Below are 27,974 nucleotides of genomic sequence, written 5' to 3' on the forward strand. Positions count from 1 at the left end.
ACCACTGAAAAGAACAATCACCACTTGAATTTGATCCTTGTTCTCTTTGCCTGCTAATGGTCTAGGAACTGAGGCTTATCCCCATGCAACACTTACTGCAAATCACACAGCTGATGACAAAAGTGTGCTAATTGACTTCCCCGGGCAACCCCAGCATGTCTGCTACAGACCTCCTGGTAAAGAAGACGCAAATGCTGGCAAAAGCTCAAGGTTGGTGAATTTAATTTCTCCTTTTTGGATCCACAGATGGTAATTTAGATGTGCTGTGAATTAATTAAATGAAGAGCCAGTAAATGGGAGCGGGTTGACATGATTTACCAGCCTGGTGTCCATCAAGAAAGAATAGTCCCAAGTATTGTGTGCATTCTATGGCTTTGGTGGGTGGGTACTGAAGGCTAGTCTATTGTCTCTTAAGGAGACATACTGAATATAATGTGGACTGATCCTGTCTTCACCAAACATACAAAATGTCGCATTTTATGTAGACGTTCACCCCATGTTTTATGGTACCCTTGAGAATGAATGGACAGAACAGACTGACAAACTCCGATTGATTTTATGTGCAATGCTCTACATATTCAGCCACAAAGTAGCACATGGAATCTGACACGGAGATGCCAGACTGACTGGTGTGTGTGTGTGTGTGTGTGTGTGTGTGTGTATGTGTGTGCGGGCACTCACATCTGTCAAATGTTAGGGCTATGAAGCCCACATATAGACTGATTTCTTTGGATGATACAATCTATTGAAGTGTCTAACCCACACCAGCTACAGTCTGGCCCTCGTGGCTAAGCTGAACTGAGGTATCTCCTTTAACGCTTAGTTGTCAGTTTTTGTCTTTCTTTCCATTACTGTGTCTCGATGTCCTCCATGTTAATGCTGCTCAGCCAAGCATTTATGACCGTTATCTAATCAGAAGATGTACATACTTTTACATTTGCAATACTTAACATAAGCTGTTAAGATTGACATTAAAGAGTTTCTGAAATGCGAGGATTTGTTGCTTTTTCTTGTTTTACATTACAGTTAACTGAATATTTATGGTTTTTAGATGGCTGGTTGAAAAAAACAATACATCTGAATATATTACATTAGGCACTGGGAAACTATAATAGGATATTTATGAGAAGTATTAGAAAAGAGTAAGAAACAAATCACTAAATTAATCAGCAGATTAATCAATAAATGCTTTTTTAAAATTAGCTGCAGCCTAAATTAACATAAGGCTGCATTTTGTTTTCTTTTAAAGCAAAATATCCACTTCAAGCAGGTGGTTGTCAGGGTGTGTGTGCCTCTGTGTGTGTGCTTCAGTGATGAGCATGTCTAAACACATCATCAAGTTCCCAACAGATGCTATCCCTCTTTCTCCCCCCCCCTGCAATCTCCTCCATCTCCTTTCTAACCCTTTCACACTCTCTGTTGGTGTAAGTGTTATCGCTCCTCCTCGCCTCCTCTCTCCTGTTTCCATTTTCTTCCCCATCAACACCTCTCTCACTTCCCCTCCCCTTTTAATGTCTCGTCTCTATAATAAGGTCTCCATTAGTATGAAGGGCCACGGCGTACAGCTACTGAGGGTGTGACTGCTTGGAAACTGGGTCAAGGTTACTGAGTCTTACTGGTTCTGTATGCAGTTCTGACTGCACTGCTGCTGCCAGGCAATAACTCTGCCCTGCTGGGATTTGATTTTATCCCTTGTGAAATCAGTATAAGCAAAATACTGCTTCTGGCTGGTTCACACGACTCATTTTTTAAAATGTTTTTGATGTTGTATGTTTGGTTGATGTGTGTGAGCTTTGAGAGGCTTGGACTGTGAGAAAATATTTTCATTATCCATCTCACGAGTGCTGTATCCCTAATTTATAATTTTAGTACAAATATGAATTACTGTTGATATTCTGTTAATAAACACTAGTGCCGCAACGATTAGTCGACATAATTGACGACGTCGATTATAAAAATGCGTCGTCGCAGAATTTCATTGTTGACGTGTTGTTACAGAGATGATGTTTAAGTGTGAAGATAGTAATTAAGAACATTACAGGTTGTTCATTTGTAACTGCAATGTACTTTTTGGGCACTGGGGGTAGTATCGCTTCCAATGTCTGCCATGACTGCTTGACTCTAAGACTACTCAGGAAGAAGAAGCAATCAAGTGAAAAGCGGAGAGTTTAGTACGCTATTTCATCACTAAATCGCAGTTTGGAAGTTTCACGAAAGTTAATGGATAATCAAAATTGTGCTCAAATGTTTTCGGGGTTGAGAAGCTCCACAAGCGCCCGCGAGTGGTGGTAGCTAAGTGCAATAGTTAATCATTGAATTATACTGTCTAGTCCTCTTCCCTATTTTTCCCCTGTCATTAATACTAGTATTTATACAGAATAGTAAACATTCTTCATGGAATGATAGCTAGTTAAATTAGTTAAATGGTTTGGTTAGGGTTAGGGGTTGACAAAAATAATTGTGACTAGTCAACTAATCAAAAAAATCATTAACAGATTAGTCGACTACAGAAATAATCATTGGTTGCAGCCCTACTAAACACACGTATTGGTCTATTTTCACATCTCGGCTCAAATACTCCAGGTCTCTATTTGATAACTGAATGAAGTGAAATTCTTCTCCTTTCCTCTAGCTTCAGGTGGAAGCAAGAAATATGATTTGGTAAACATTTCCCTTTCTATACTGAAAGAATATTTCCATTACTATTACAAAAGTATTTTATCAGTATCGAGCAAGCAAAAGTAATAAATTCAACTCAGCTGACTAACATATTTAGTTTAGTGTAAAATGCTCACAACTGCAGGATGGAAACATAGCTACAACTGCACTGCAAACAGCATGTTTTGAAGTTTAAGGTGCTTGAAAGCTGATGTTCAGTCAGTTTGAACAGTCTACTGACGTTTGTCCTTTTAGTGACCTGTGTTCAGCCTGTGCTGACAGTTTCTCTGTCAGAGGACATGCTGAGCAGAGTCAATGCCATCCACACACATCAACTTTCGTTACTACCTATGCAGCTCTCAGGCAAAAATCACTGAGATGGATACATCAGGGACAAACACACAGCACGGATCGAAAGTTACTCCAAACCACCAGCCAAATTGTAGTACACTGTCTTTGTGGTAGACACTGTGTGGCAGAATAGTGGGAGTTACTGTTTAGGGATGTAGCGAGAATTTTGGACTCCAGTAGCCCCTGTGGCTATTTGATGAAAAGGTTTTCTGCCCTGACAAAAATACATGAATACAAATAGAAAACACACCTAGAACTAGATATGTTTCAGAGCCAACATAGAGACAGAGATGCATACATGTAGCATGTGTCTCTTTTCCCACAAATGGGACAAACCAAACAAAACCAACACTGGCTTTGAGCAAGAAGGGTGTCAAGAGAAGGACAAGGACAAGAATAAGAGATATTAACAACCAATAGCAGCCCTGGCCAAGTAAAATAACCTGAAGCTGATACTAAATGAAAGTAGCTATTAGAAAAAAAGGATCTAGGACTGTTATATTAAAAGCAATAAAGCTTTCTGACTAATATTGGGAGAGTGAGAAAAGGAGTGAGTCAGTGAGAAACAGAGAGAGAGAGACAATGACTGAGAGACAAAGTATGATAGAACATTTGACAAATCACAGACAGAACGAAACACAAAGGGATCAAAAATACGAAAGAAATAAAGAAAGACAAGGAAAGAGTTTGTGAGGAAAGAATGAAAAACACACGTTGGGAGAGCAGAATGAGTGCAGCTCTCCAGGCTTGTGGTTGGTTAAGACAGATAGTTTGGATTGAATGGTTTTTCCACAGCGTGACTCACCACACTGGCTTACTGAGCAGCTCATTTCTCCTGTTTCATTTAGCTTTTCTCACTAGATACCACACCATATGGTTTTCTAATCTGTTTTGTAGAAAAACTCATGAATGAACAAACACAAAGAATCTGTATCAGTTTATGGAAACACTCATTAACTTAAGTATAACTCAACATTTTATTTTGTCTGTAATTTTGTAAATGTGCTAACAAAGACCTGACATTACCCCTAATTTTTTTTTCTTTTTCTTTTTAAAGAACCACCACTGCTACGAGATCAAATTTTTTTCAGATGGTGTTTTTTCTTATAACTACCACTGGCATTTCTTCTTCCTGCTGGCACACACTGGACACGTTTCAACAAGTAAGTAGTTCAGCAGTTTAGATTCTGACATATATTTCTCCAAGACTGTAACAACTATTACACACTAACTGTAAAACCAGTTTCAGAGAGGAGAAGCAGAGAAAAGCTTTGGACACCAACCTAACAGAATCAGTATCACAATACAAGCATCAAGTCGCTCCAGAGATGTCTATTATGTGACATGTAGCATCTTTTGGCTAGAAAGAACTTAAAAAGTATCACTGGACTAAATTTACGAGACCAATTTCTAAAAATCAACAAGTTCACACCCAAAATTATTTCTGTACATTTGGAAAAATAAAACAATTGTTACTCATTAAATAACTCTAGTCTGAGCAAATTTCATCATTTTGTTAGTGAAAGACTTAACAGTAACTTGCAAACTTTACAGGAACCATATATGGTTTTATACAGAAGTGAGGGTCAAAGTATTTCAGTTGTGAGAGCAACTATCTCATTTTGAAAATGAAACTCCAAATCTTGGTGTTGAATGCAGCCAGGTTTGAGCAGTTACCTTGATGGTGGAGGAGGCGTAGAGCATGTCCTCCAGGCTGAAGTGGCAGCAGCTGTTCAGGTTGTCTTTGCAGAAGTCCTGTATGAGCTGCAGGTTGTACAGACGGTCGGCCAGTGTCATGTTCTCCTTCAGACAAACATCTGGGAGGGCAGAGGGAGCCATCAGGTGTCAGTATGAATGTGACGATTGAAGGGCTTCTGGTTATAACACACAGCTCAGTGGTTTTCAGTGTACTGACGTTTTTTGTTGAAGATCATAGATGGGTGCAGTGTCTTAAGTACAGTGTTGAGGATATTTTAGTGAGGAGCTGCTGAGGTGTTCACAATGTGCACAATGGTTTGTGTAAAACTGACCAATCAGAACAGTGGGCATGTTATCAACCTGTGGGTGGAGCTGTGTGTTAACATGTTTAAAGAGTAAACAGTGATGAGTGATTGATCTTTTGTCCCTGTGATGTTTGCAGTTCAACTGATTGTTTGTGTGTGTATATATATACTATAAATGAGGGTGTGTAATTGTTAGGCCCACTATCAACACACTTGAGCAAAGGGATGTAATTAGATTGCATCTTTTGTTTGTGACTGATCTTTGAACCATTCAGGGGCAGGGGGTCAAAATAACACAAATCTATCCCCAAGATAAAAATTATAATATCTTTTTCAGTTTTTTTTTTTCCACACTGAAAATTTCTGAGGAATAAAAACAAACAATGTTTGCAAAACGAGAGAATCACTGTGCTCACAGTAGTGTTGTAGTACTCGAGACCGGTCTTGGTCTTGAGACCGGTCTTAAGACCACATATTGATTGGTCTTGTCTCGGACTCGACTGCATTTGTACTCGGTCTTGAATTGGTCTCGGACATTGAGGACTCGGGAGAGACCAGTCAAGACCATAACTATATCAATAAATTGCTTTTGCATTGTCAATTTATTTGTTAACATCCTAACTTTGATTGGATGTAAAATGTATTGCTTCAAATGCAACCAATAACCCTAATTAAAAATGTGTTGTTACTGTACTGTAACGACTGTCACCCCTCCCTGTGATGTTAAGCATGGAAAAGGAGTGTTGAATAAAGATGCTTATGTTGATTTCAGCTCTTAGTGTTTGTATGTGGGTGTTTTAATGGGAATGTGGATCTTTCAGATCAATTTGAGAAGTACCTATGATCTCGTTCCACATTTTATCGTATGTCATGTAATGTGGGGAACTGGTCTTGGTCTCAACTTGGTCTCAGCCCCTAAAAGTCTTGGTCTTGTCTCGGTCACGATAAACTCTGGTCTTGGTCTTGACTTGGTCTTGACTACAACACTAGCTCATAGCTCAGCTATGTGCCTTTTTGGTTTGAACATTTTTTTGCATGTTGTTGAAATGTGTTCTGAAAACAGATGTTTTAAATGGGCAGAAACTGCTTAATAGCCAGAAACAGTTCAAAGTTGAAAAAATTCTGCATTTTCTTCTGACTTATCATTATTACTTTGATCAACAGAGCTCTTAAACTCGTGCTGAGAAATGATGGTCACCTTGTGCTATGCTGCTGGACCTCCTGCCCCAATTCAACACACAAACAAATCTTCGCCCACTCTAACTGTAAGCTCCTTACCCTCCAGTGATAGCAGCTGAGGGCAGTAGAAGTGCAGCAGAGCACCCAGGGCTGAGCCGTCTGTGCTGTCTTTTATCAGGTTGTCCACAGGGGGGATCCAGGGAACCGGCTGGGTTGAGGCCTGTTCCTTCCTGTAGCGAGCCTTCATAACATAAAACACATCCCTATAACCCAAACTGCATTGTGCAACATTACCCTGCGTACATCTACAGAACCTATTGGGCCAGACTTATCCTATTGTTTCTTTTTTTAAATATTACTCACAGCTGCAAAATGAGTCATGTATAATGGCACAACCATCACAACAGCTGTATTTATTGTCTCTTTAAAGCAGCAACAAATATTTTAGAACACATCAAGGCTTCATAACTATTAATAGTGTATGAAGGTAACTGAATGACCACGGAGCCTTACAGAGTGTAGTAGTAGTAAACTGTTTTAATTGTTTGAAAGGAACAGTCACAGTGAGCCCAATGAGAGGTACCAAAACCCACTATGGCAAATATCAGTGCTGCACAAATACACCGGAAACGATTCACTGATTATTTTTCCAGATGTTGTGATCTTTAAAAAAACTCTCAGAATTGACATATCAACATGCAGCCCAGTGGCATGCATATATTTATGACGTTCCGCTAAAATGCACACAAAAATGTTTGAGGTGAAAAAAGACACAGATGTTATGAGAGGGTCTTCAGTGAGAGCTGACACAGGACGTTCAAACAATTTCGTGCCAGATGCTGCCAGAAATCCCATCTCTGAAATGAAATTCTAATAAAACTAATCTTTCTTCAATTTGTTGGCTAATCCTTTGGGACCATTTCAGTAATTCCCCAAGGGAACAAAGAACTGGTTCCAGTAACAAAGAACTTCACGTTAGCAAATACAAAGAAGTCTGTTAGAGAATCTGAGTTCAAATACAGATTTCCAGATTAACCTTATACTAAACTGTAGTTCATAAAGACAGTAGATATAAAGGAGAACTGATTTATAATGTAATTCAACCTTTACGGCTTTATCTTAGTAGCAAATAATTAGAGCTACATTTTCATAATGTCTTTTCATATTATTGCTGTACAGTAATTAACATGCAGCACAAGGGAACACTTGTTAATCAAAACAGGGTCAGAGAAAGAAAAGCTGTGTTTATGTAACAGTGAAGTCACAGGTTGATGCACACGTGTGATAAAATGATGGCAATCAAGACAGTGAGAGGTAGCAGGGAGTAGAGATGGTCACCATGGATACACAGATACAAGAGCATAGCGCTGATTAGTTGACTTACAGGCACAAGCTTCATGTACCACTTGGTTGGAGACTGCAGCAGCAGAGCAAAAGAAAAAAACAACAACAACAAAGACATACTTGTTAGTGAGATTAGTTAGTAATGCAATTAGTAATACAAGCAAAGACATGACAGCTGTGAGATCAAAGGGAGAGAGCCTGCGTGTTATCAAGAGTGCAAGAAAATCAGCCCACACAACCCGAATAACCCTGAAATTATGTGTAATGTGGTGCCGAGCGCAAAGCGTGTATCTTCGGCTTTTTGGTGCTCATATGTCTCGAGAATAAGAGCTTACTTATGGCCAGACCAAATACAGGGGATCACAGTTTATTTAAAAAAAATGGCACTGCAACTGAACAGTGAACAGAAGAAACATTTCAAACCCCATATGAAACAAATGTGTGACAAGAAATTGCATCATTAGACCTACATGCAATTTGCAGTGAAGCCTAAATGGAAATGACACTTGTGTAAGATGTAGGCCACTGTCTGAGACAGGGTCAGGGGAATCCAAACATGTGTGCCCTAACTGCATCAAAACAGGAGATGCAATGTTCTAAAAAACGGTGAGGCCTTTTGTTAATCTGCAAGCACGTCTGGTCATCATCGTCAGTTCAGTTTCATTTGTCATAAATGACTTCTTAACAGTCATTTAAAAAATTGGGCTGCAAACTGAGCTGCAAGTGAAAATGAAAGAAAATCGGTTTGATGTCTACAGGTTTGATCTCTCTAATGGCTCTAATGAAGAAAAGTTTATTATTATATATTATAAAATATATTAATTTTATTACTGTTCAAAGTGTCCCCAAATCCCAAAAGTCCCATCTAAGTTCACTGCTGTTGTGTTGAATTGTGCTGAGTCAGGAAAAAACTTAGCCGAGATAAATATTAGAATTAAAGGACACTGTATGGCGCAAACAAAATCAGAAAATGTATCTTATTGTCGCTAAAGAGAAGCGCATCAGCTAAATACCTACAGTAGCTAAAAGAACCCAAATAACAATCCCGCTGCATAAATATAACCAAACTGTCAGCTATCCACTGACAATGTAAGCTGATTCCAAAAGAGGAGAGGCTTGCCTCAGTTAACAGTTAATTCCCACACTACCTAGAGGCATCAAAGAACCTAATGTGAGTGCCACTCAACCTGGCTGGCAAGTGCTCAGCTTCAGAGGCGAGCAAGCCACTTTGTACTGAAGCCTCCAACATAAATAACAAAAATCAGTTGTAGCTTTCTTGGATTTTCCTGATTTGATTAATGTCCCAGCTCTGAATGGTAATTTGACTCATCAGTGAGAGTTTAATGTCATCAGAGGAACACACATGATGTAATCTAAGATAACACATATTAGTTAATCAGCTGTATTTATCAACATGTGGATAGTGATGGTGCATACATCCTGCAGTGTATATCTTGAGGAATCCTGTATGAGCTAAGACCAACCCTGTGTCTGACATTGTATAGACCCTCCTGAGCTCCTTTCGTTGTTGTGCCATTGATTTTAGCAGATCTTTTTGTCACTTATGTTGTCATTACATACATTGATCAAACACAAGAAGGCAGGTTTCTGGACATCTGCTGTACATAGGAAGTTAGCTTATTCTGATGAACGTCGTTTTGAACAAGACAAGAACTCCTGACTTGAGGAAACAATTAGCTGTAGTGCACTGAAATTCAGCGATATTACAAAGGGTATCTGTAGGCAGAGAGGGAGACAGACAACAAACTCTGCCCTTACTTCACCTCTCCAGGCCAAACGACTTAACAAGCTGCAGTCCCCAATACATGAACTCACAAAGTCAACATGGACTTACAGTTGAAATTTCGTTAGAAGAAGCGATGCACGGCATGAGAGATAAGAGAGACAGAACAGGGGAAGATCAGGCTTTGGGTTATGATCATTTATCTGGTTGTCACTGCCATTCTGTTTCAACAGATCCTGTAGAATCAGAAATATACGTACCAAAAAGATTCTAGTATAAATTTTAAAATTATATATACACAGCGCATCAGCATGGTATTTGACTGATCATGATCTTTTCCTTCACTGTACATATTGTACACCATGATTAGTGTTTCTTCTATGTCATAAGGTGTCTGCAAACCACTTAAAACACATTCAGCATCTTGTTTTACCTGTTTTAAAATGACATTATATATACTAATGGAAACCCACGCAGGACTAATATCTAAAATAAATAAATAAATAAAAAAGCTTCGTCAAACAAAAACACAACAGCTCAACAGATACCTATAAAACATTTTTCGCAACATTATTCTAATCCTATCATTAGTGCTTATTATGAAGGATATTCCACCATTTATAATTTATTATCCGGAGAGAGTAACAAGGAGTGAGCAGGAGTTGAATTTGGAGTTTTGATAAAGGGAGCTCTGATGACACAAATGGCTACGAATGCCCACAAAATTAACTATTAAGGACCAGTGGTCAACCTGGACTTTCAATGACAGGTTATTCTGAATAACCTCATCATGCATTTAATAAGATGGAGGAGATGAAGACTGTCTAAGACTGCGGGCTAAGCAGGGTCAAACAGAGTTAAAATCTGTTTATAACCATCAATCAAACCCCCGGGGAGAGGTAAGGCCCTCATCCATCATCTTCTTACAGAAGAGCACACCCACCCACACACTTCAATCATCCTTCAACTCTCCCACTACCCATCATAGTTCATTGTCTAAAGCCAGACATGTCCGGTTGAGCTGCAGCTCAGCTTTAGAAACTTAAAAGGATTAGTCCTCTCTTCTCTGTCCCGATGTTGCCTTTGCAGTCCTCACCCTCCTCCTACCGTCCACCCACCCTCACCCCTGGTTACAGTACAGTAGGTTAAAAAAAAACACAGTTGCCCCGGTTAGCTCTATGTCTTGTCCTTACCGGGTGCGTGTCTCTCTTGGTCTGACTGAGACAGAAGCTGCCTGTGTGACTCACACTGCAGTCATACTACAAAGACAGAAGGGGGGAGGTCTGGGTAGGTGGGGATTGATGGAGGGATAGAGGGAGGATAGATGGGGCTGCTAGACATCAGCAAAAAACAAAAACAAAACAGCAGCGCACTATTTTTTGCATATTGTTTGAGTTTCTTTGTGTTCTTCTGTACAAAAGTCACCTCCTACAAATGCTAATTGTTGACACATTCCCCACCTTGTTCTAACTAATTGACTGATTTATTGATTGTTACTGACATATCTTGACTCTTTTTGGGCCAATCAGCTGTTATTGTGAGGGTGGTGCCAATGAAGTGTTTTCAAGCAGACAATGTTTAGGCTTTGTTTGGTCTGAATGAAAAAGGGGATGGAATGAGTGATTATCTATGACAGTGGAGTCATAAGGAATACAGAAGACCAAAATGTTGTTATTTTGCTCAGAAAATACTACACATTTTTGGCCACTGAAGAAATATATATTTAGTCTGATTGCAGAGGCAGAATAGGAACAGAGAGAATCAAAGAACAATCCTGAGGTTTTAGGACCACCCAGTAGAAATTATGCTCATAATAGCCATTTTATAACTGATACACACGTGTAAAAATTATATAAACTGAAACACTGAAAGGCAAAACATCCAAAAGGATTCATTATTTCATCAAGTCTTCGGTTGGCTACTGCAATGCACAACACTGTTCTTCCTGATATCTGTAAAAATTATTCAAACACAGTCTTTACACTGTTTTAGTAGAAGCAAGATGACACACTGACTGATTTAGGCGATGGCGCAGCCTCTGCATAGCCCCGTAGCCTACACCGTCGATTTGACGCAGAAGTATAAATTGCACTTGAGGTGTACTTTAATTTATCTGAAAGAGTAGAACTGCATCATCCAATGACTTTCATCACAGTTCAGACCGGAACAATGTCACCCATAAGCACAAACATGTGAGCTGCCCTGAAGTTAGGGATGATGTTACTGAAGTGCCAACTCTCAGGCTTGGGGGCCAAACAAACAGATGTGTTAACACTCACATCAAGAGCAGGCGTGGCTCCACATGTGAGACACTGACAGTGGCAAGGTGACTACACTGTAAAAAATACTCTGTTGTAGCTTTAGAATTTTGGAAAGAGTTTTTCTTGTTTAGCAAGCATAAAAACCGTCTAATGATGTGATGTCACTTATTTTTGATGCAACTTCACCTGTTAAACGTGTGTGTGTTCATGAGGGATAGCTGAGGCATGAATGCTGCGTCTGCACACTGACTGGTCAGATCAGCATCAAACACTGTGGAAGCCTGCACAGCTCTGGGATGGGAACCACACACACACACACACACACACACACACACACACACTGCAGTGCGTCCATTTCAACTCTCTGCAGGCTAAACCACATGGGACAGGCTTGCAATATATTCCCTTCGGTGAACTGTCTAACTCTCTAAACAGGTCTACAGTGGAGGAGTGGAGTAGACTTCAAGGACAGGGAAATACTGAAATGTAAAAAATAATAAATTAATGACAGAAGAAAGAGGAGACTGCTGATGAGGAATGTGATGGGATCACTGAAACCTGCATCATTCAAAAACCACACAAACCTGAAAACCTGCTGTTGGTCCATAATAAATGATCTAGAGGTGCGAGGCACGAGCATGTCATCATCCACCTCCTCCCACTTCTCTGATCATCACTCTGCTGTGAAACGTATTGGTTACCATGCCAACTCTGACCCTCACTGCCAGACCATAATACCAAATGTAGCTTGACTGTTAGCTCACAATGGTCATAAAGACACACACACACACAAAAAGGGGTGCACTATTATAGCGGCTAAGATCCATGAATGTGGAGCGACATAATATGCATATAATTATCCATGACTGGTAAAGAAGAAGGGGCCCTGCGATGGACTGGCGACCTGTCCAGGGTGTAGCCGCCTTTCGCCTGATGTCGGCTGGGATTGGCTCTAGTCAGACTTTTCATCTCTAAATCTGTATTTGTAATTAAATTGGTGCCTGAAAGAGATATTCCTGAATGCATATTAAATACAGAGAACACAGTCTATCTGTATGGTCTATACGTACAGCATAGGAGCATAGGGCACATCATTGTTTTGTGTCATATTAACATTGAAATTTCCAAAACATCTGTATGCCCTTATGCACTCGCATAGACAAACATGGACGTGACTGTGAAAAGTAGTGGCAACAAATAGCTTTAATGTGTTATTTTGTGAGATTTTATTTCCACCAGTGAGTGAATACATTATTCAGTGGATCAGTGAATGATTTATTGCCAATGCAGTGTCAAACTACAGAATCCAAATACAGATTACTTCTGTTACTCAGATACATAAACCATAAACACATCCCACACCGGCCTGTCTTACGTACGGCATTAGAAGTCACTGCTGATATCAGAGTCAGTTACATAACAGATTTGGACTGCGGGCATGACTCTGGACATGGGTGACCTCTCACTAAATTACTGCTGGCCTAATTAGACCAGAGAGCAGTGATCTGCTGGTTATGGCACAAATGAAGTGAGTGATGCTTGTACACTCGTTAGGGAAGATAAACTAATTATGACTTTGAAGATGTAGCCTGACCTTCTCTGTCTTTTTCATTTAATACAGACTGAGCTTCATCTAAAGCTCAGACATATGTGAGTGAGATTTTCTTCAATGGTAGCTGGGTTTTAAGGGCTTAAGATCTGTCGAGGAAACCGGTCCCAGATATTAAAGCGACACAGAAGTCTGGGACAAATATGTGTCAGTCAAATGGAGAATGTTACGACAAATCCATTAACTGGAGCAAAGGATTTCACTTAGCTTGTTTGAAACTGTCCATCAAACTGGTGACATCTGTATATTCATGTGTGTAGTACCCACCCGAGGGCTCCCAGCAGGTTCAGCGCTCTGTGTCTCCCTCTTCCTCTGCTCCTGAGCCATGGTTTCTTTCAGATACTCATTTACCTGAAAGAGAGAGGTCAAATAAGATTAATATTCACTGTGCTGGCAGCAGCATCAATGAGCTAAATTCAATATAAGGAACAGACTATGACTAATACTTGATCTTTAGCTCATACTGCCTTCATATAAAGATTAATAGACCAAAAATCGAATTTTTTTTGTTACTTAATGTGAGGCTCAATAGTTAATTGTACAAGTTATTATTGGAAGTTTTAGTTTCCACAGAAATAACAGTGCAACAGTAGCATAGCCATCCATCCATCCATCCATCCATCCATCCATCCAACGTCAACCGCTTATGCTGCGTACAGGGTCGCGGGGACAGTAGCATATGGGCAATATTAAAATTTATATGGTTATAAATTATAAAATAATTATGATTATGTACAGTATAAACACTACTTTATTTTTTATCATTACTTTAGCATTATGGTTTAAAGACTAAATGTATTTAATTGTGTCATTTAATGTTGTTATGTGTTAAGTTACTGTCTCTACCATAAAGGACCATAATAGAAGTCTGTGTTTAAAGGCATACATTGTAGGAGTTTGGGGATTTTCTGAATCAGTTGAAATTTGAATGTAACCACACTGAAGTCTACTCAAGTGGAGCTGAATTTAATCAGATCTAATCTCAATCAAAGTTGTCCTGTACTTTGGACATCTTACAATATGCCTCCTCTGGATGAAGTTAAAGCAGGAATCAGCTGCTAAGCTGGTGAATTTTGGAACTAGAACACAAGGAGGCTCAAGCAGAGAGCCATATGTTTAACCAGTAAGGCTCCACGACCACACCTGTTAGCTAGAGTGTGTTTCGTGTTTTTATAACTCAGTGGGGACTGAATGCACACTAACCGGACTTGTGTTGCTGTGGGGACAAAAATGGAGGTCCCTATGGGAAGAGACTGCTTTTTGAGGCTTAAGACTTGGTTATCAACTTCGGGTTAAGATTAATGTTAGGGGCTAGGAAATGCATTATGTCAATGAGATGTCCCCATGGGGATAGAGGAACAAAAGTGTGTGTGTGTGTGTGTGTGTGTGTGTGTGTGTGTGTGTGTGTGTGTGTGTGTGTGTGTGTGTGTGTGTGTGTGTGTGTGTAAAGCTCAGTGCTGGCAGCAGTGGAGTGTTCCTATCAGAAGAATGTAAACAGACTGGGGCCTGTAGCACTGTATGGAGGAGCCAGAACCATCTGCATGTGTATGTACGTTCAAAGGCTATTAGGCCACGTTTTCTGATGTGTAATGTGTACTGTAGTAATACATTTTATGTAAAGTTTTGTAGAATGTGCATTTGTTTCCTTGTGGCTTCTACAAAGATTTTACACACATGGACTTGGACTGGGCTTAGTCTGTCTATTATAGCTGACTGAAATAAAGCTGACCACAGCTGCTACACTAAAATAATATAATTAGTCTTGCTTTCAGTGGACATTTCTATTTTCTTAGGGTCCAAATAAATAACAATTATCTAATTGGTTGAAATAACCATAATTGCTAGTTTATGAAAATGCATGTAATGATATAGATACAACATACTGTTTAACAGCAGCCTCTAAACAATATTATCAGTACCAACATATAAAGCCCTTGTCAGTTGATACATAAATGTGTGTTTTAACTGTAGCAGTGTTTCCCATAAGTTCATTTATTTGTGCCGGCCCACCACAATATCAACGCTGACCGCCACAGATTGATTTTAGATTTTTTTTGCTAGGCCTATTTAAAATTGTATCTGATTGCAGAGCGCCGTGGCGTGTTTGTGCAGCACATCCTCTCGCTCGTCTGTCCGTCTCTCTCTCTCTCTCTCTCACTCTCCCTCATGAACACAGCTGCACGCTGTCAATGTCGGAGATCCAGCTTAAAAAAGTTTTTAGCAAGCATGTAAGGAGCCTAGCTAATAAGGAGAGCTAAGTTAATGTTAGAAAACACCTGGGTTTTCGACGCTAGCACGATATATATATATATATATATATAGCTGGTATTCAATATTGACTGCACGCGACCCCCACCCGCCGCCACAGTTACACTATCATTCTGTGGGAAACTGTGTGAGTTTAGAGGGGAAGGCCAGAAGCCATGAGGAGCTGGCATCCAATGCCTTGTGTCATAGCTAATGAGAACAGGCACCTCTTACATGTGATACTCTACTGCATGTAAGATGTGGAAAATGTTAAATTACGCCATCATTAAAGGAGAAAGCACAACGATTTCATGTGACTTCACCATATTCTCATCTTTCTGTTACCTTGCACATGCAGTGAGTCCTTACATGACACATGTAAACATGAGGCAATCCTTGTATCAATAACACTAAAAAGGTTATAAAGGCAGTAAAAGTAGCAAAAAAATAAATTAAAAAAAAGACAATCCCACTTTAATTATACCCAGGAGGATGTTTTCTCATGTGCTGTGAGTTCACCTGCACATGTCATATGGCACAACCTCAGGGCATGAACGCAGATTTAAATGGTATTTAGGTCAGTGTTTTGGACCGTAATATCTTGCAACCACACTAAGCACTGTGGAATTTCAGGGCTCAAGCTCTTTGAACCCAGTACTGGTGAAATGCCCCTGAGCCAGAGTATCTACAGTAACTTGTGTACAGTAGCAGCCTGCTCCTTGGAGAGATCCTGAACAAGGGGACACATTTATGGTATGTTACAACCACAATGGACAGTAGTTTACAATATGTCCTTGTAGTTACATAATATTTATCGATTTTAAAAGATGTAAAGAAATGCACATATGAAGAGGAAAAGTTGACACCGACCCTTCATAAGGTGATTTGATGATATAGTTCTGAGACATAGTATGACCTTTGCTTCCATATGATTGCTTTTGTGACAAAATACTGTTCAATCAAACATTGACTCATTAGGCGGCTTACAGAAAGCCAAATGACAACTCTTCTTATTCTAATTACAACCTGTTTTCATATATCAACTTCAGGATACAAAGACTAGTGGAACATAGGCTGATTTAAAGTGGGGCAGGACTTCAGCTGTCAATAACATAATTTAAACACAATACACACACACACACACACACACATACATATCATTACCCACCTTGTTGATCCAGGTGGACATGGCGTCCTCTGTGTCATAAGGTGTTTCCACCTCAGGGTTGCAGGAAGAATACTGACGAATGCAGGCCATCACCTTCTCCACGCTCACCGTCTCCACTGTGTACGCCATCATCAGAGTGTCGATCAATGCCAGGTGAGCGCTCTGGAAGAGGTCACAGTTCAGAGAAAGATTTAGAGGGTGAAAATGAGTAGCTTTATAGGTAGCTGGTGATACCAGCAAATGTATATACGTATTTTAGCCAATGCACTTAATCATTACCACTAAACAGTAAAGTAAATGCATCAATAAAAACCTATAGTCCTGTATCATCACCTTCAAAGGTCAAACCCAGTTGCAATGGTCAACACCTTGGCCAAATGTAAAATGTAAAACAGTGACAGATGAAAACGTAAGTCAAGTTTGTTTCCTTGACACTGCATCAAAGAGACAGATCTGACCACTTTGCTCTGAGATGAATTGAACCTCGGACAATGACAGCATTTTAATCTCAGTAACAGATTTAGCTGTCAGACTACAAGAAAACACAGATGCATAAAAAGATAGTTTCCCGCATGTTATTGATTGCAGACAAAAACAAAGACCTATCAGGTCCACTAAGACTGAGACAGATGACACAGTACAAATATGTATTTGAGCATGTTAAATTGGCCAATTAATTTCAAGACATGAAAATGGCACATGCAGTCTGCAAAAGGGAGACAACAAAATATTTGTATACGCTTTTAAAGATTCTTATAATTCTGTTTTCATCAGTCAAAGCAAAAAGAATTGCCAGAGGAGTTGTCCCAGTTTATACCAATGAAATTGAAATTTGGAAGTAAAGAAGAATTACTGCCTTAGGTGAGTGGGGAGCAAGGCATTGAAAGAGCAGTGATTTATAGGATTGGACCAGAACTGCAATATCCTCCACTGTTCTGTACATCTGAAACTCTGTCTTAAGTCAAATATTCCCTTGCGGTTGTTGCCCTGGAAACAAGTGCATTCATCCCTGGTTACAAGACCCAGTTTGCTCGCCGTGACTGCTAGTCTTTGAGAAGCTTGAGTAAGACATCTTCCTGACAACAGAGTCCAATTATTAGAATTGGCGTCCATTGCAACATAAGGCTTGATAAAGAATTAAGTACCTCCGAACCGCTGACCCCTTGTTTTTAGCTTGCTCCATGCTACATCTTAGCTCTCCTAGCAAAATGTTCGGGTCTTCCCGGCACACTGCTGGCGTATCGCACAGTATATGCATAATTGAACTGATTGGCCCCATAGATCAGCTCACTTGTTACCAATACCTGATCCAGCAATTTGAGTCAGTATCGGGCCAATTTACAATATCAGTATTGGATTAGTGCAACCCTAAACAGTACGTAACTGAGGACTGTTTTAACCAACTTACATGTCCTACCTTTCATTGGGTAGGACTTATGCCATACCTTTATTACGACCCCCCACCATCACATATTCCTCAGTCCTTATCCACAATGTTGCCTTGTTTCTTGTCGTAGTTTAGTTTATGTTCCCTGCAATCATTACTAGTCGTATCATGGGTCTGGTTTCCAACAAAAAACATTGAGTACAACCTCTAACCATGGACAAACCAGTCCAACTTTTGAACATGATATAGATGAAAACAACCTATGTGTACATTTAATGCTCTCATACTGAGACAAAAAGTCACAGGGAGGAGGTTGTGGTGTTGGATGAGTGTACAAAGTATGACTTTGACACCTGTGACGTGTTCACTCAGTCAACCTTTGCTTCCTTTAACTACGACTGATCTTTTGTGGCCAGGATTTTCCCCCAAACATAACTTCCCTATTCATGAACATTGTCAATTGCAATGTGGGTAGTAAATTGAGCTAAATGTGGAAAACCTTAACATATGGCTGGACAATAAAACAATAATCATTGCGATATAATTTTTTTCAATAACAAAATAACAAATATTCAATAAATATGTTTGGCAGCAAGTGTTGACTATAAAGACTACAGTTGAGTTTTAACCACAATTAACCATCAGGTTTCTTCAACTTTCACTCAGGAGCAAAAATCAGCATTTAAACTTGAAAGAAATAACGATTTGATACTTATTATGATAATTATCGATATCGAAAGATATGAAACTTTCTATTGTGATAACATTTTTGGCCATATCGTCCAGCCCTATCTTAATTTAAAATATCACATTGTGCAAACACTGTAATCTACGTATTGTACTTCTCCTACATTTAGCTCCTTCTATTAGTCTATACTTTCTCCACCACACACTACCCAGGAATTTAACCACCAAATATTTATACTTGGGCAGCAGCTTTTCCATGATCTAACCCAATTAATCAAAGTTAAAGTAAAGTTAAAGTGGCTTCTTAAAGATCAACAATGATGCAGTGCAGCAGAGCCAGAGAAAAGGAACAAATGAAAAACACCACTTGGAGGTTTCATGGTGAATTTTATTCTTACTGTATAACACATGAAAAACATTGTTGCTACATTGTTGTACAACAGCTGGTAGGCTGTGATTATGTGCTTTGTGTGATGACAGCTAGAAAAACACCAACATCGATGCTGGAGCGATTTTTTCCCACTCAAAATATAAAGTTAGCAACTATAAGTGTATTTTAGCTCTGAAATGAATTTGCTGTGTGACATTGCATTAGCTTAATTTCCACTATCTCTGATCTGGCAACCCAGCAGCAAACCAATCCCCTTTAATAATACGCTGCCAAGATGTTTCCTATTGGCCTTTATTTAGCCTGTCCAAACAGTGTAAAACATTAACCCAGAGACACACAAACAACCAAATCAACACACATACTGTACTGTCCTGTTATCAGTTTACAGAGCACAGTTCCAATTTAGCCCATCAACTCCAGGCAAGATCAATTTTAAAAAGGCCAAGGGATCTGTGTCATTCCTCAAAGGCTTTCCCTATTTCCTCCCCTCTGCTCAGCAATTTGAAGATATTGGTTTGGATCACCTGTGGTCTGACAAGATAAAATGACAACAAGGAGAACACATCTTGTTTACTACACCACAGACCCACAATCTCCAATGATATTGAATGACACCAGACCACTGTGTGGGAGGAAGAGCCTAGCGTAAAACCACATGCTTATTCAAGGATTCAGCCGTTTTGGACATTGGGATCATGCATACGTTACTGTAAAAAAGCAACTTCTTTCAGCACTTACAAGTCAGAGGTGTAAGCAATTAGCAGTAGTTTGGATAGATTGCATAAACCTTTTTGAAACAATACTTAAAAAGGGTGAAATCCACAGTTTCATCCCCCCTGTCCAAACTCCACCAGTTTAAAAAGGTTGTTCAATGGATGAAGAGAGCAGGGGAGAGAGGAGCAGAACCCACCACAAAGACGTGACACAAGAGTGATGCAGACGAATGAGGCAGTTTACACACAGTCAGGTTTGTTTACCTAGAAATCCTTAAGAAATGTATAATTTAGAGCATCACTTATGAAAGCATTCATAGCTTTCTTTTGACCAAAAACTTGTTCAATATTTCAATTGTGATATGTTAACATCAATTTTGCTGTCTCTTGACAGTCTCACAGAAGCATCATGATGTTGAAGAACTCAAAGGGTATCTATGGATCATACTAAAGGGATTAATGAGTGCTTGAGTGGCATAAGCAGTTGTTGACTTGCTGCAGAGAACGCAACAAACATGGGTTTCTGAAGGCTGATGAGAGGCTGACATTTCTGCATGTCAATTTTTATTTGGCATTTCAACCTTGGACTTTATGGCAGGATAGAATGTCCTAAGGTCAAAATGGCACCAGAGACACTAACACTAACCCCTAACTGATAACATCTTTAATAGCAGTGGTGCCGAACAAAGAGTGGTTTAAACCAATGTCAAGGCTTCCAACTTGATTTATTATTGATCTGCTGTAATAATGGGCAAGTAAACAATATGCAGTATCATCATATATGGCCATTAACACTGATCAACTGATAACATAGCCATCAGTTTATGAGCTTCAATGTAAAGAGGTTTAAAGGTCCTGGGCACTCAGTGCTCATGAAAGATATGTGTGTAGCAGGTAGTGTACTGCAACAAAATGAGTTCTGAGTAAGAGCATTCATAGATCAAACGCCTTGCTTTGAGGGTATCTAGAGGGGGAAAGGTTGCTAATTCACTCCATTTGATTCCATATTTCCTCAGGATTAAAAATGGTGACTTTCTGACTACAAGACTGCTTCTCTGACCTATTAGTTTCTGCTTCATCCAAGATACTGCTGTTATCATGCTGACTATGAAAACTAAATTAATGTTTCGTTATTTTAATAACATTTTGATGAGTGAATTGCACACATCCATACATTCATGTCATTGCATTCAGTCATTCTGTCCACACAAAGAAACATACACACTTTTTTTGCTTTTTCATCTAAGCTGATTACGTCTATAAATCGTTTTGATTTCTCATGAGGTAAGAAGATGCTCCTTCACGCTCAATATCCTGTTTTATTGTACCACGACATTGCTGGCTCTCTGTATTTCCACCCGGGAAAATACTGTTCATCTTTAATACGACCTATTGGTGAAAAAGGAGAGATGAAAATCCACCGTAGAAGCCTGATTTAACATCGTACAAAGGAAGTGCAAAAACAAACCCCAGCGACCTACAAAAGACAGTGTGTCGTGTATTTCACCTCATCATTGTGTGTCTATTCTAAATAAACTAAAATCTCTGTTGTCAGAGCTCTGAGCTGCTCGTCGTGGCCTGAACCAGGTAGATACACAATACTTTACTACCTCACCATTACTATAGAAGATCTCTGAAAAAAAATGTTTCTGTGAAATCATTAGAATCAACACACTGACTTTATTCCGCTGCAGACTTCTGATGAATTGAGGTAATGACTGCAGTAATGTCTTTACCAACTTACAGTAAAAGCTTTAAGGGACTTTAACGGGTCATGGCTAATGATCAGTATGTGCCTGTTTTAACTGGAGTGCAAGGCTTCATTGATTATTTATGATATCCCCCAAAGTTTTTAAAGAATTTCCATCATCCTCCCCATCCCAACATTAGCTCAGGGGTGATGCAATTTTGAAATGCAGTCTGCTTTTAGGTCTGGACAGGAGAGTTTTTTTTACTGCTCTCCCAGAGGCTCCATGCTGAGGCATATGTCTAAAAATTGAATCTGTCTAGCTTCAGGTAGCTTCACGCCAACTCAGCTGGACATGGAAAAGCTCTTAGCTGTACTCTGGTCTTCACTGAAGGTCACCACAAGTACTGTAATGTTAATGGAAAAAGCAGTACCTGTGAAAGATAGTCTATTCTATTCCTGATTTAGGAATGTTGTAAGGAAAGACAAATGATAACAAACAACAAAGTTCAAAAGCTGATCTTTTCATATTTAGTTTCATCCTTACGGGCTGCCAGGATATATGGCAACATAACAAAACTATTTAAATAATCACAGGAAAGTATTTGATAGCCAACACAACACTGTTCTGTGGCTCCTTACTTAGTCCATAGAGACTGAGTTAACTCTCTTTCAAGAGACTGAAAGTCAAAATAGCAGTGCAGTTTACTGAAAATACAAACAGCTCAATAATATTTTACTTTTTTTTTTTTTTTAACTAAAAAACTAAAACGCCAACCAAGAGTTGAACTAAACTATTGCTATGGCTGTGTATGAAACGGGTAAAAATGCTGTCTCAGAAGGTGTGTAAGATGACATCAAGTGCTGTTCGAAATGGAAGAAAGCAGCTTTTCCTGTGTCGTAAGATCCCGTCAAACTGCCCCGTAACGGTCAGTTTTGAAGGCAGCATCAATGCTGACTCGAATTCATCTACAAATGTAAGTTTTCTGACAGTTTTTTTTACTTTTTTTGCTTTGATTTTTGAAAGTCAGCGAGAACTAAGAGACTAGACACAGCAAAAGCCGTTAAATTTCCTTTCCCATGATTATTTGGATCACCTCTCAACTCAAGAAAAAGAAAGATATTGACACAAACTGCAAGTATTGGGCACTGCGATCCATTTACACCATCCGTATTTCTGCCATTAAAAACCGCCTGCCATAGCTCGACTTTGGTGATGTTTATGTTTACCTTGTGGAGATCCCTCACTACACTGCAGCCAAGGCTTTCTTTATCGGACAGAATTCTATAGAAACACAGCCGAGGCTTGTCTCCTAATCGATTAGTGCATTACATAGAAGCATTAGTTGCACAACAACTATCTGGCATTTAGTTTCTCTGCAGTCTTTTCTTTTCGAATGGAGAGATGGCATAACTCCTTTAACAGCTTGCCCAATTGTGAGCAGAAATAAAAATACTCTCATACACCATTGCACACATGCCTATGCACACTTTTAGATGCACAAAATACCAACTGTGAGGTCTGGCATCAGTTGTGGGAAAGGAGCTTTTAAGCAGCATACCTTCCCCATCCATATGCTCCAAACCGAACCAAGCAATTATATGGAAACCTCAAAGCTAACCTTAGAACACTATCTGGAGACAGATCATGGCTACCAGCCGGCGTCGACCTACCCTGGAGATATGCCTGTGCTCCAAATCCTTCCATTATGTTTGAAAAGGCCCTCTGTGTTGAAGCTGAGTGACTTAATTTAAAGGGAAATACCACTCATTTTACATGAACATGATGGACATTCAGCTGTTGTTAAGAATAAACCTCTGTGAGGATACAGATCAAATTTCAAAGTCTCACAGAAGTGACCACAGATGGAAATTTGCCATCAGCTAAATGTGGTAAATAATAATTTCTCATTATTTCAAAAAATATAAATAAAAAATATATGTATTCTCATATACTGTCTTTGTTAAATAAAACAACTTTCTTTTCTCTTTATGTCATAGTCTCCATTTCACAGTATATGAGAAACTACTGCACCCTAAAACTGGGTCTTGAACAAAGCAGAGCACAGTGCTGCCAGATTATAACAGGTACCGGTTCAAGATCATGGTTCTCTGTCTGGTTGCACACTGACTGTGCTAAACACGTACTTAAGTGGAGAGAAAGAGAGGGAAGTCCATCCAAAGATTAATATGTTTACTTTTCTTGTACCTGTCAGAACAACAAAATCCTGTTTGATGTTAAATTCATTAGTGAATCAAAACTGCAATTAAAACACATGCTACAATAGTATAACCAATAATAATTCTTGTTTAATATAATCTCACAAAATGGGATTCCTTTATAAAGCTCTGCACACAGCCAAATCCGTAGAAGCATAAATTCATTACAGATTAAGTGCTATTGCAGCCTCACTGATCCTTACATTTGTAATGTCAGTAATAAGGAAAACCAGGTGAATATTTTAAGAGTGAGAATGATTTGCCACAAAATCCCCTGCTCTAAATTCTAAAGAGAAAATGACTTGAAATGATTTTTTTCTATGAGTATAATAAGTTTACTGATCCATTACATGAGATCAGGAGATGTTGAATTTAAACCTAACATGGTTCAAGATCTGCACATTCGTCTTTTCATGCATGACTGCTGCACAGACTTCTCACACTATGAAAAAAAAGTGAGGGAATCTCTATGTGTGTATAATCTATTTACATAACCGTACCTAGTTCCAACACTCTTGCACTGAAAAAGACATCATTGGTAATTGGTTAGTTAGTTTAGTATTTACTGCAGTAAGTGAAAAAAAAAATCAGTCTATAGGCAGGTTACTTCACCAGGCACAGCTGTCCGGTACTCACCTGTGATCTCGCCTCCCAGTCTTCCTGTCTCCAGAGGAGAACAGAGATGCCAATCCATACGGTAGATGTCTGAATCATTCTTAGTCCTCTCACCTGGGGTCAATTTGCCTTGGGTAAAACTACAAGAAGATGTTTCCTCTGAAAACAAAGCTCCAAGGCTCACAGGGGCACACTCTTTTCACTACAATAGACATATTTTTCACTAAACTTGATTTTTTAGCCTTTATTTGGATGGCACAGAGAGAATTGGAAATGAGGAAGAGAGAGGGGAAGACATGCTGTAAAGGGCCCCAGGCTGGAATTGAACATGGGGCCTAGGCTATGAGGACTAAGCCACCTGCGCTCCCACTCAGTGCTTTTTGAAAAATATTTCTGAATATTTTGACAAGTGAAATAACAAGTTTTTTTTCAGTGCAAAACATCTAACAATTGCTGGCTGCTGACCTGGAACATTAGCTTAAGTATGTTTTCCTCTCTGCACTGTTTAAAGGCCTATAGACAAATGTGCTCCTGTGCTCAGGGTTGAGCAGAGAAACATCCCTACAATGCCTGAACCCTCATTGTGTGGACTCAGCATAACTGGTTTTTCTTTGCAGATTAAAAAAAAAACCCTATACATTAAATTAAAAACACAAACAAGCAAAACACAATCTAACTAGCCAGTTCAGGAAGATGCTCAGGACATCACATTATGTGCCCGCTGCCTACCCATCCATACTGTACTGCCCGGGAGTCGCCGCTGGCATTAAGCTTAACATACTGGCTGTGACTTCGCAGAAGCCCATGGGGACAGAAAGTACTTGGATGGGCTTCCCTTCCACCCTGCTGCTTCAGCTCCTCTTTGTTCGTAAGATCAAGGACAGAATAAGGACAGAGGAAGCTAGTTTGATGTTGAGAAGTATTCTCTCTCTGCCTGGCACTCAGGTTAGCTTTCTGTACTTCACCTTATGTCTGTGTGGATGTGCGTCTTTGTGTGTGAGGCAGTGTCTCTGAAACGCCGTCTGCCTGCTTGTATGATTCCAGCATTTCAGTGTTCTCTGCCTCAGAATGTGGCAGTGTTCTCGCAGTACATAGCTACACAAGCACACTGCACATATAAGCACACACTGCGCATACGACATATGCAAGCATAAGCACCCCCCACTCTTGCACCCACCTACACACACACACCCAGCCTACTGGAGTGTAACCATGGAAACGGAGCGCCTGCCCAATAGGGGTTGTGATGCAGGCAGCAGAAGAGAGGGAGACTAACAGGAGCAAGTGTATTCACCTCTATTCATCCATGCTGTACAGGAGTAGATTAATCAATCTGTCAGCCAGTAGAAGTAAATATGATATGCATATGGGTGGAGATTTTTAAGTGTACTTTTTCGGTTGCATAGTGTTTTTGTTTTTTTTTACCTCTACAATATTTCAATGTTTCTTTTCTTAAATTTACAACAATATTTTTGATATATTTATATATTTTTGAAATATTTTAAATATTATTGTCTTTGTACTACTACTCTTTGGGATGAATTTATTTCTGATTGAGTTTTCATTGTAAACTACTTGAATTGTTAATTGTTTTTAAATGCTTGAAATTATTGGGTTGGATATAAACCACACCTGCCATCATAGAGGCCATCAGCCCATTGGTAAAGTCTACGTACATGGCTGTTGTAACCAGTTTAATATTTTAACATGATAAAAATCCTACTGGGATCACAATGTTAAATTTATGGTTTGTAATCAGTTTCCAGGCATTACTCTTTTTCACCCCTGACTTTTTTGCAGCACATTTCATTAAGAAACTTCTATTAACTCTGTTGCTTGTTATTTTTGGCACCATAGATAAGATGCTTGCCTTTGGTGTGGGAGAGCTGGGTTCGATTCCCACTGTAAGACATCCACCATTGTGACACTAAACCCCTAGTTGCTTCAGAGGCGTGCGACCTCTGACATGTATAGCAATTGTAAGTTGCTTTGGATAAAAGCGTCAGCTAAATTAATAAATGTAAATGTATTAAAACATGGCTTTTACAGTTGCATCTAATACACTTTGGGATATTTGATATCTGTTATGTCATAAAATCATTAAGAAGCAAAAATAACTGCTGCATAATCATTTGCAAGAGGGATTTTTTGATGATGTTCTGTTTTGTTGCACAGCTAATGCAACAATAAAACTAATGTGGAGTTTAGATAACTAAACATCTTTTGTGTGAATCCGACCAGTTAAGCATTAAATGCACTGTAACTGGTGAAAAACTGAGTAGAAAGCAAGCATTGGAGTTGCTTCCACATTACAGTGGAGTAATGTGCCATAAGGCTAAAAGATATCCACAAACACAAGTTGACTATAGTAAATGAATGCTTTCCCTTACTAAAGCAGCATGGTTTCAACAACTACAGCATAAATCTGTTCATGTACACATTAGAAGTGCATTTGCCATCAAGGTTGGATTTGAAAGCATTCTTCAACATAAGTGTGACAACAAACCGGTCTGTTTTATGACTTTTCAGACACAATAAAGCAACTCAGAAACCATATAAGGTGCTACTCCTCTTCCTCTCAGTATTCACAACATACAGGCACGAGTCTGATTTATACAGCGCATTATAAAACACTTGGCAGCAACTTGACCTATTTACTACAGCTTTATTAAATATTAAAGCTATGACATTCATGGTTCGGCAGCTTGGAAGAACACCATTATGACATCAAGGAAGTAAAGAGTTTTGAGATCATTCTACTAGGGCATCAACAAGTTACTATCCTGTGGATGACGACCCAAGAAACTGTTAGCACAGGTGGTATGGCGGCTTCAGATACTGACGCATTTCATAACATGATTAATGTATTTAGTATTTAGTAGATGGTTCCCTAAACAATAGCCCCCTCGATTACATTATTGGTATTTGTTGTACAAAATAGTGTTTTTCTTAATTGTTCCTAAAAGCCAATATATACTTCTGTGTCAAGTCTATGCCTATCTACACATACAGCTATTCAACATCGATCAGCTCCAACTCCAACATGATCCACTCAGTTTCAGGCGCCACTGTTTGTAGTAGCCTACATTAACGAAGAAGAAGAAACTCAAAGTTGCAAAGCGTCAAAGACACCAATGTACAGGAGTATAATTTGGACTTGAATATTAATGTTTTATTTTCTTTTATTTGATGTTAGCAGATGGGGTCTTTATTCCAAGTGAAGTCACCAACCTCAGTTACAACACTGTGTGAAATCCTGATCGGATTTCCCAGGAAAAGGCTGGATTTACCGTCTTGTACTTAAAGCAGGGGATGGAATGTCACCATCTACAGAAATCCAAAAACAACAATCCTGCATCTTTGCAATGGTACTTTGAACCCAGGAAAGGAAAACAGCAGTGCTTGTCCCCTTCTCATTATCAACGCTAATATGCCCTTGAGCAAGGCAGTTAGCCATCACTGCTCCAGTGGGACTGCTCTGTATCCTGCAAATAAAGAATAAATAAAGTAAATTACTAAATGTCAACCATTGTTTCTATACATCAACCACCTTCTCTGTACACCGGACATGTTTCGGGGATGAAGGGAGGACTTCTGGGCCTCTCTACAGCTCCTGACACACATGCGTGCTCAAGTGTGGACACACATGCAGGCACAAAACCACACACAATTTATTTCCATTCATTACAATCCCTGGCATTCTCATCCTG

The 27,974-nt window shown here is 39.4% G+C and overlaps 1 protein-coding gene and 1 long non-coding RNA gene across 8 annotated transcripts in view; one reads left to right on the top strand and one right to left on the bottom strand.

Annotated features, from left to right (window-relative positions):
• camsap2a (calmodulin regulated spectrin-associated protein family, member 2a) overlaps window positions 1-27,974 on the bottom strand; it is a 50,800-nt gene that overhangs the window by 13,473 nt on the left and 9,353 nt on the right. For 4 of the 7 annotated variants that reach the window (XM_046050642.1, XM_046050641.1, XM_046050639.1 and 1 more), the window contains exons 3-7: window positions 16,565-16,726; window positions 13,417-13,500; window positions 7,576-7,608; window positions 6,291-6,432; window positions 4,687-4,826 (exon numbers count right to left, since the gene is read on the bottom strand). In XM_046050642.1, coding sequence (XP_045906598.1) covers window positions 4,687-4,826; window positions 6,291-6,432; window positions 7,576-7,608; window positions 13,417-13,500; window positions 16,565-16,726 — 561 coding nt within the window. The remainder of the gene's footprint in view (window positions 1-4,686; window positions 4,827-6,290; window positions 6,433-7,575; window positions 7,609-13,416; window positions 13,501-16,564; window positions 16,727-27,974) is intronic. The other 3 variants (XM_046050643.1, XM_046050644.1, XM_046050640.1) reach the window with 1 other exon arrangement.
• Window positions 112-27,742, top strand: LOC123971684. The gene is made up of 3 exons (XR_006825251.1): window positions 112-210; window positions 4,067-4,172; window positions 27,461-27,742. It is a non-coding gene; the product is annotated as an uncharacterized LOC123971684 (long non-coding RNA).

Source organism: Micropterus dolomieu, linkage group LG05, assembly GCF_021292245.1.
Source record: "Micropterus dolomieu isolate WLL.071019.BEF.003 ecotype Adirondacks linkage group LG05, ASM2129224v1, whole genome shotgun sequence".
Classification (NCBI taxonomy): Eukaryota; Metazoa; Chordata; class Actinopteri; order Centrarchiformes; family Centrarchidae; genus Micropterus; species Micropterus dolomieu.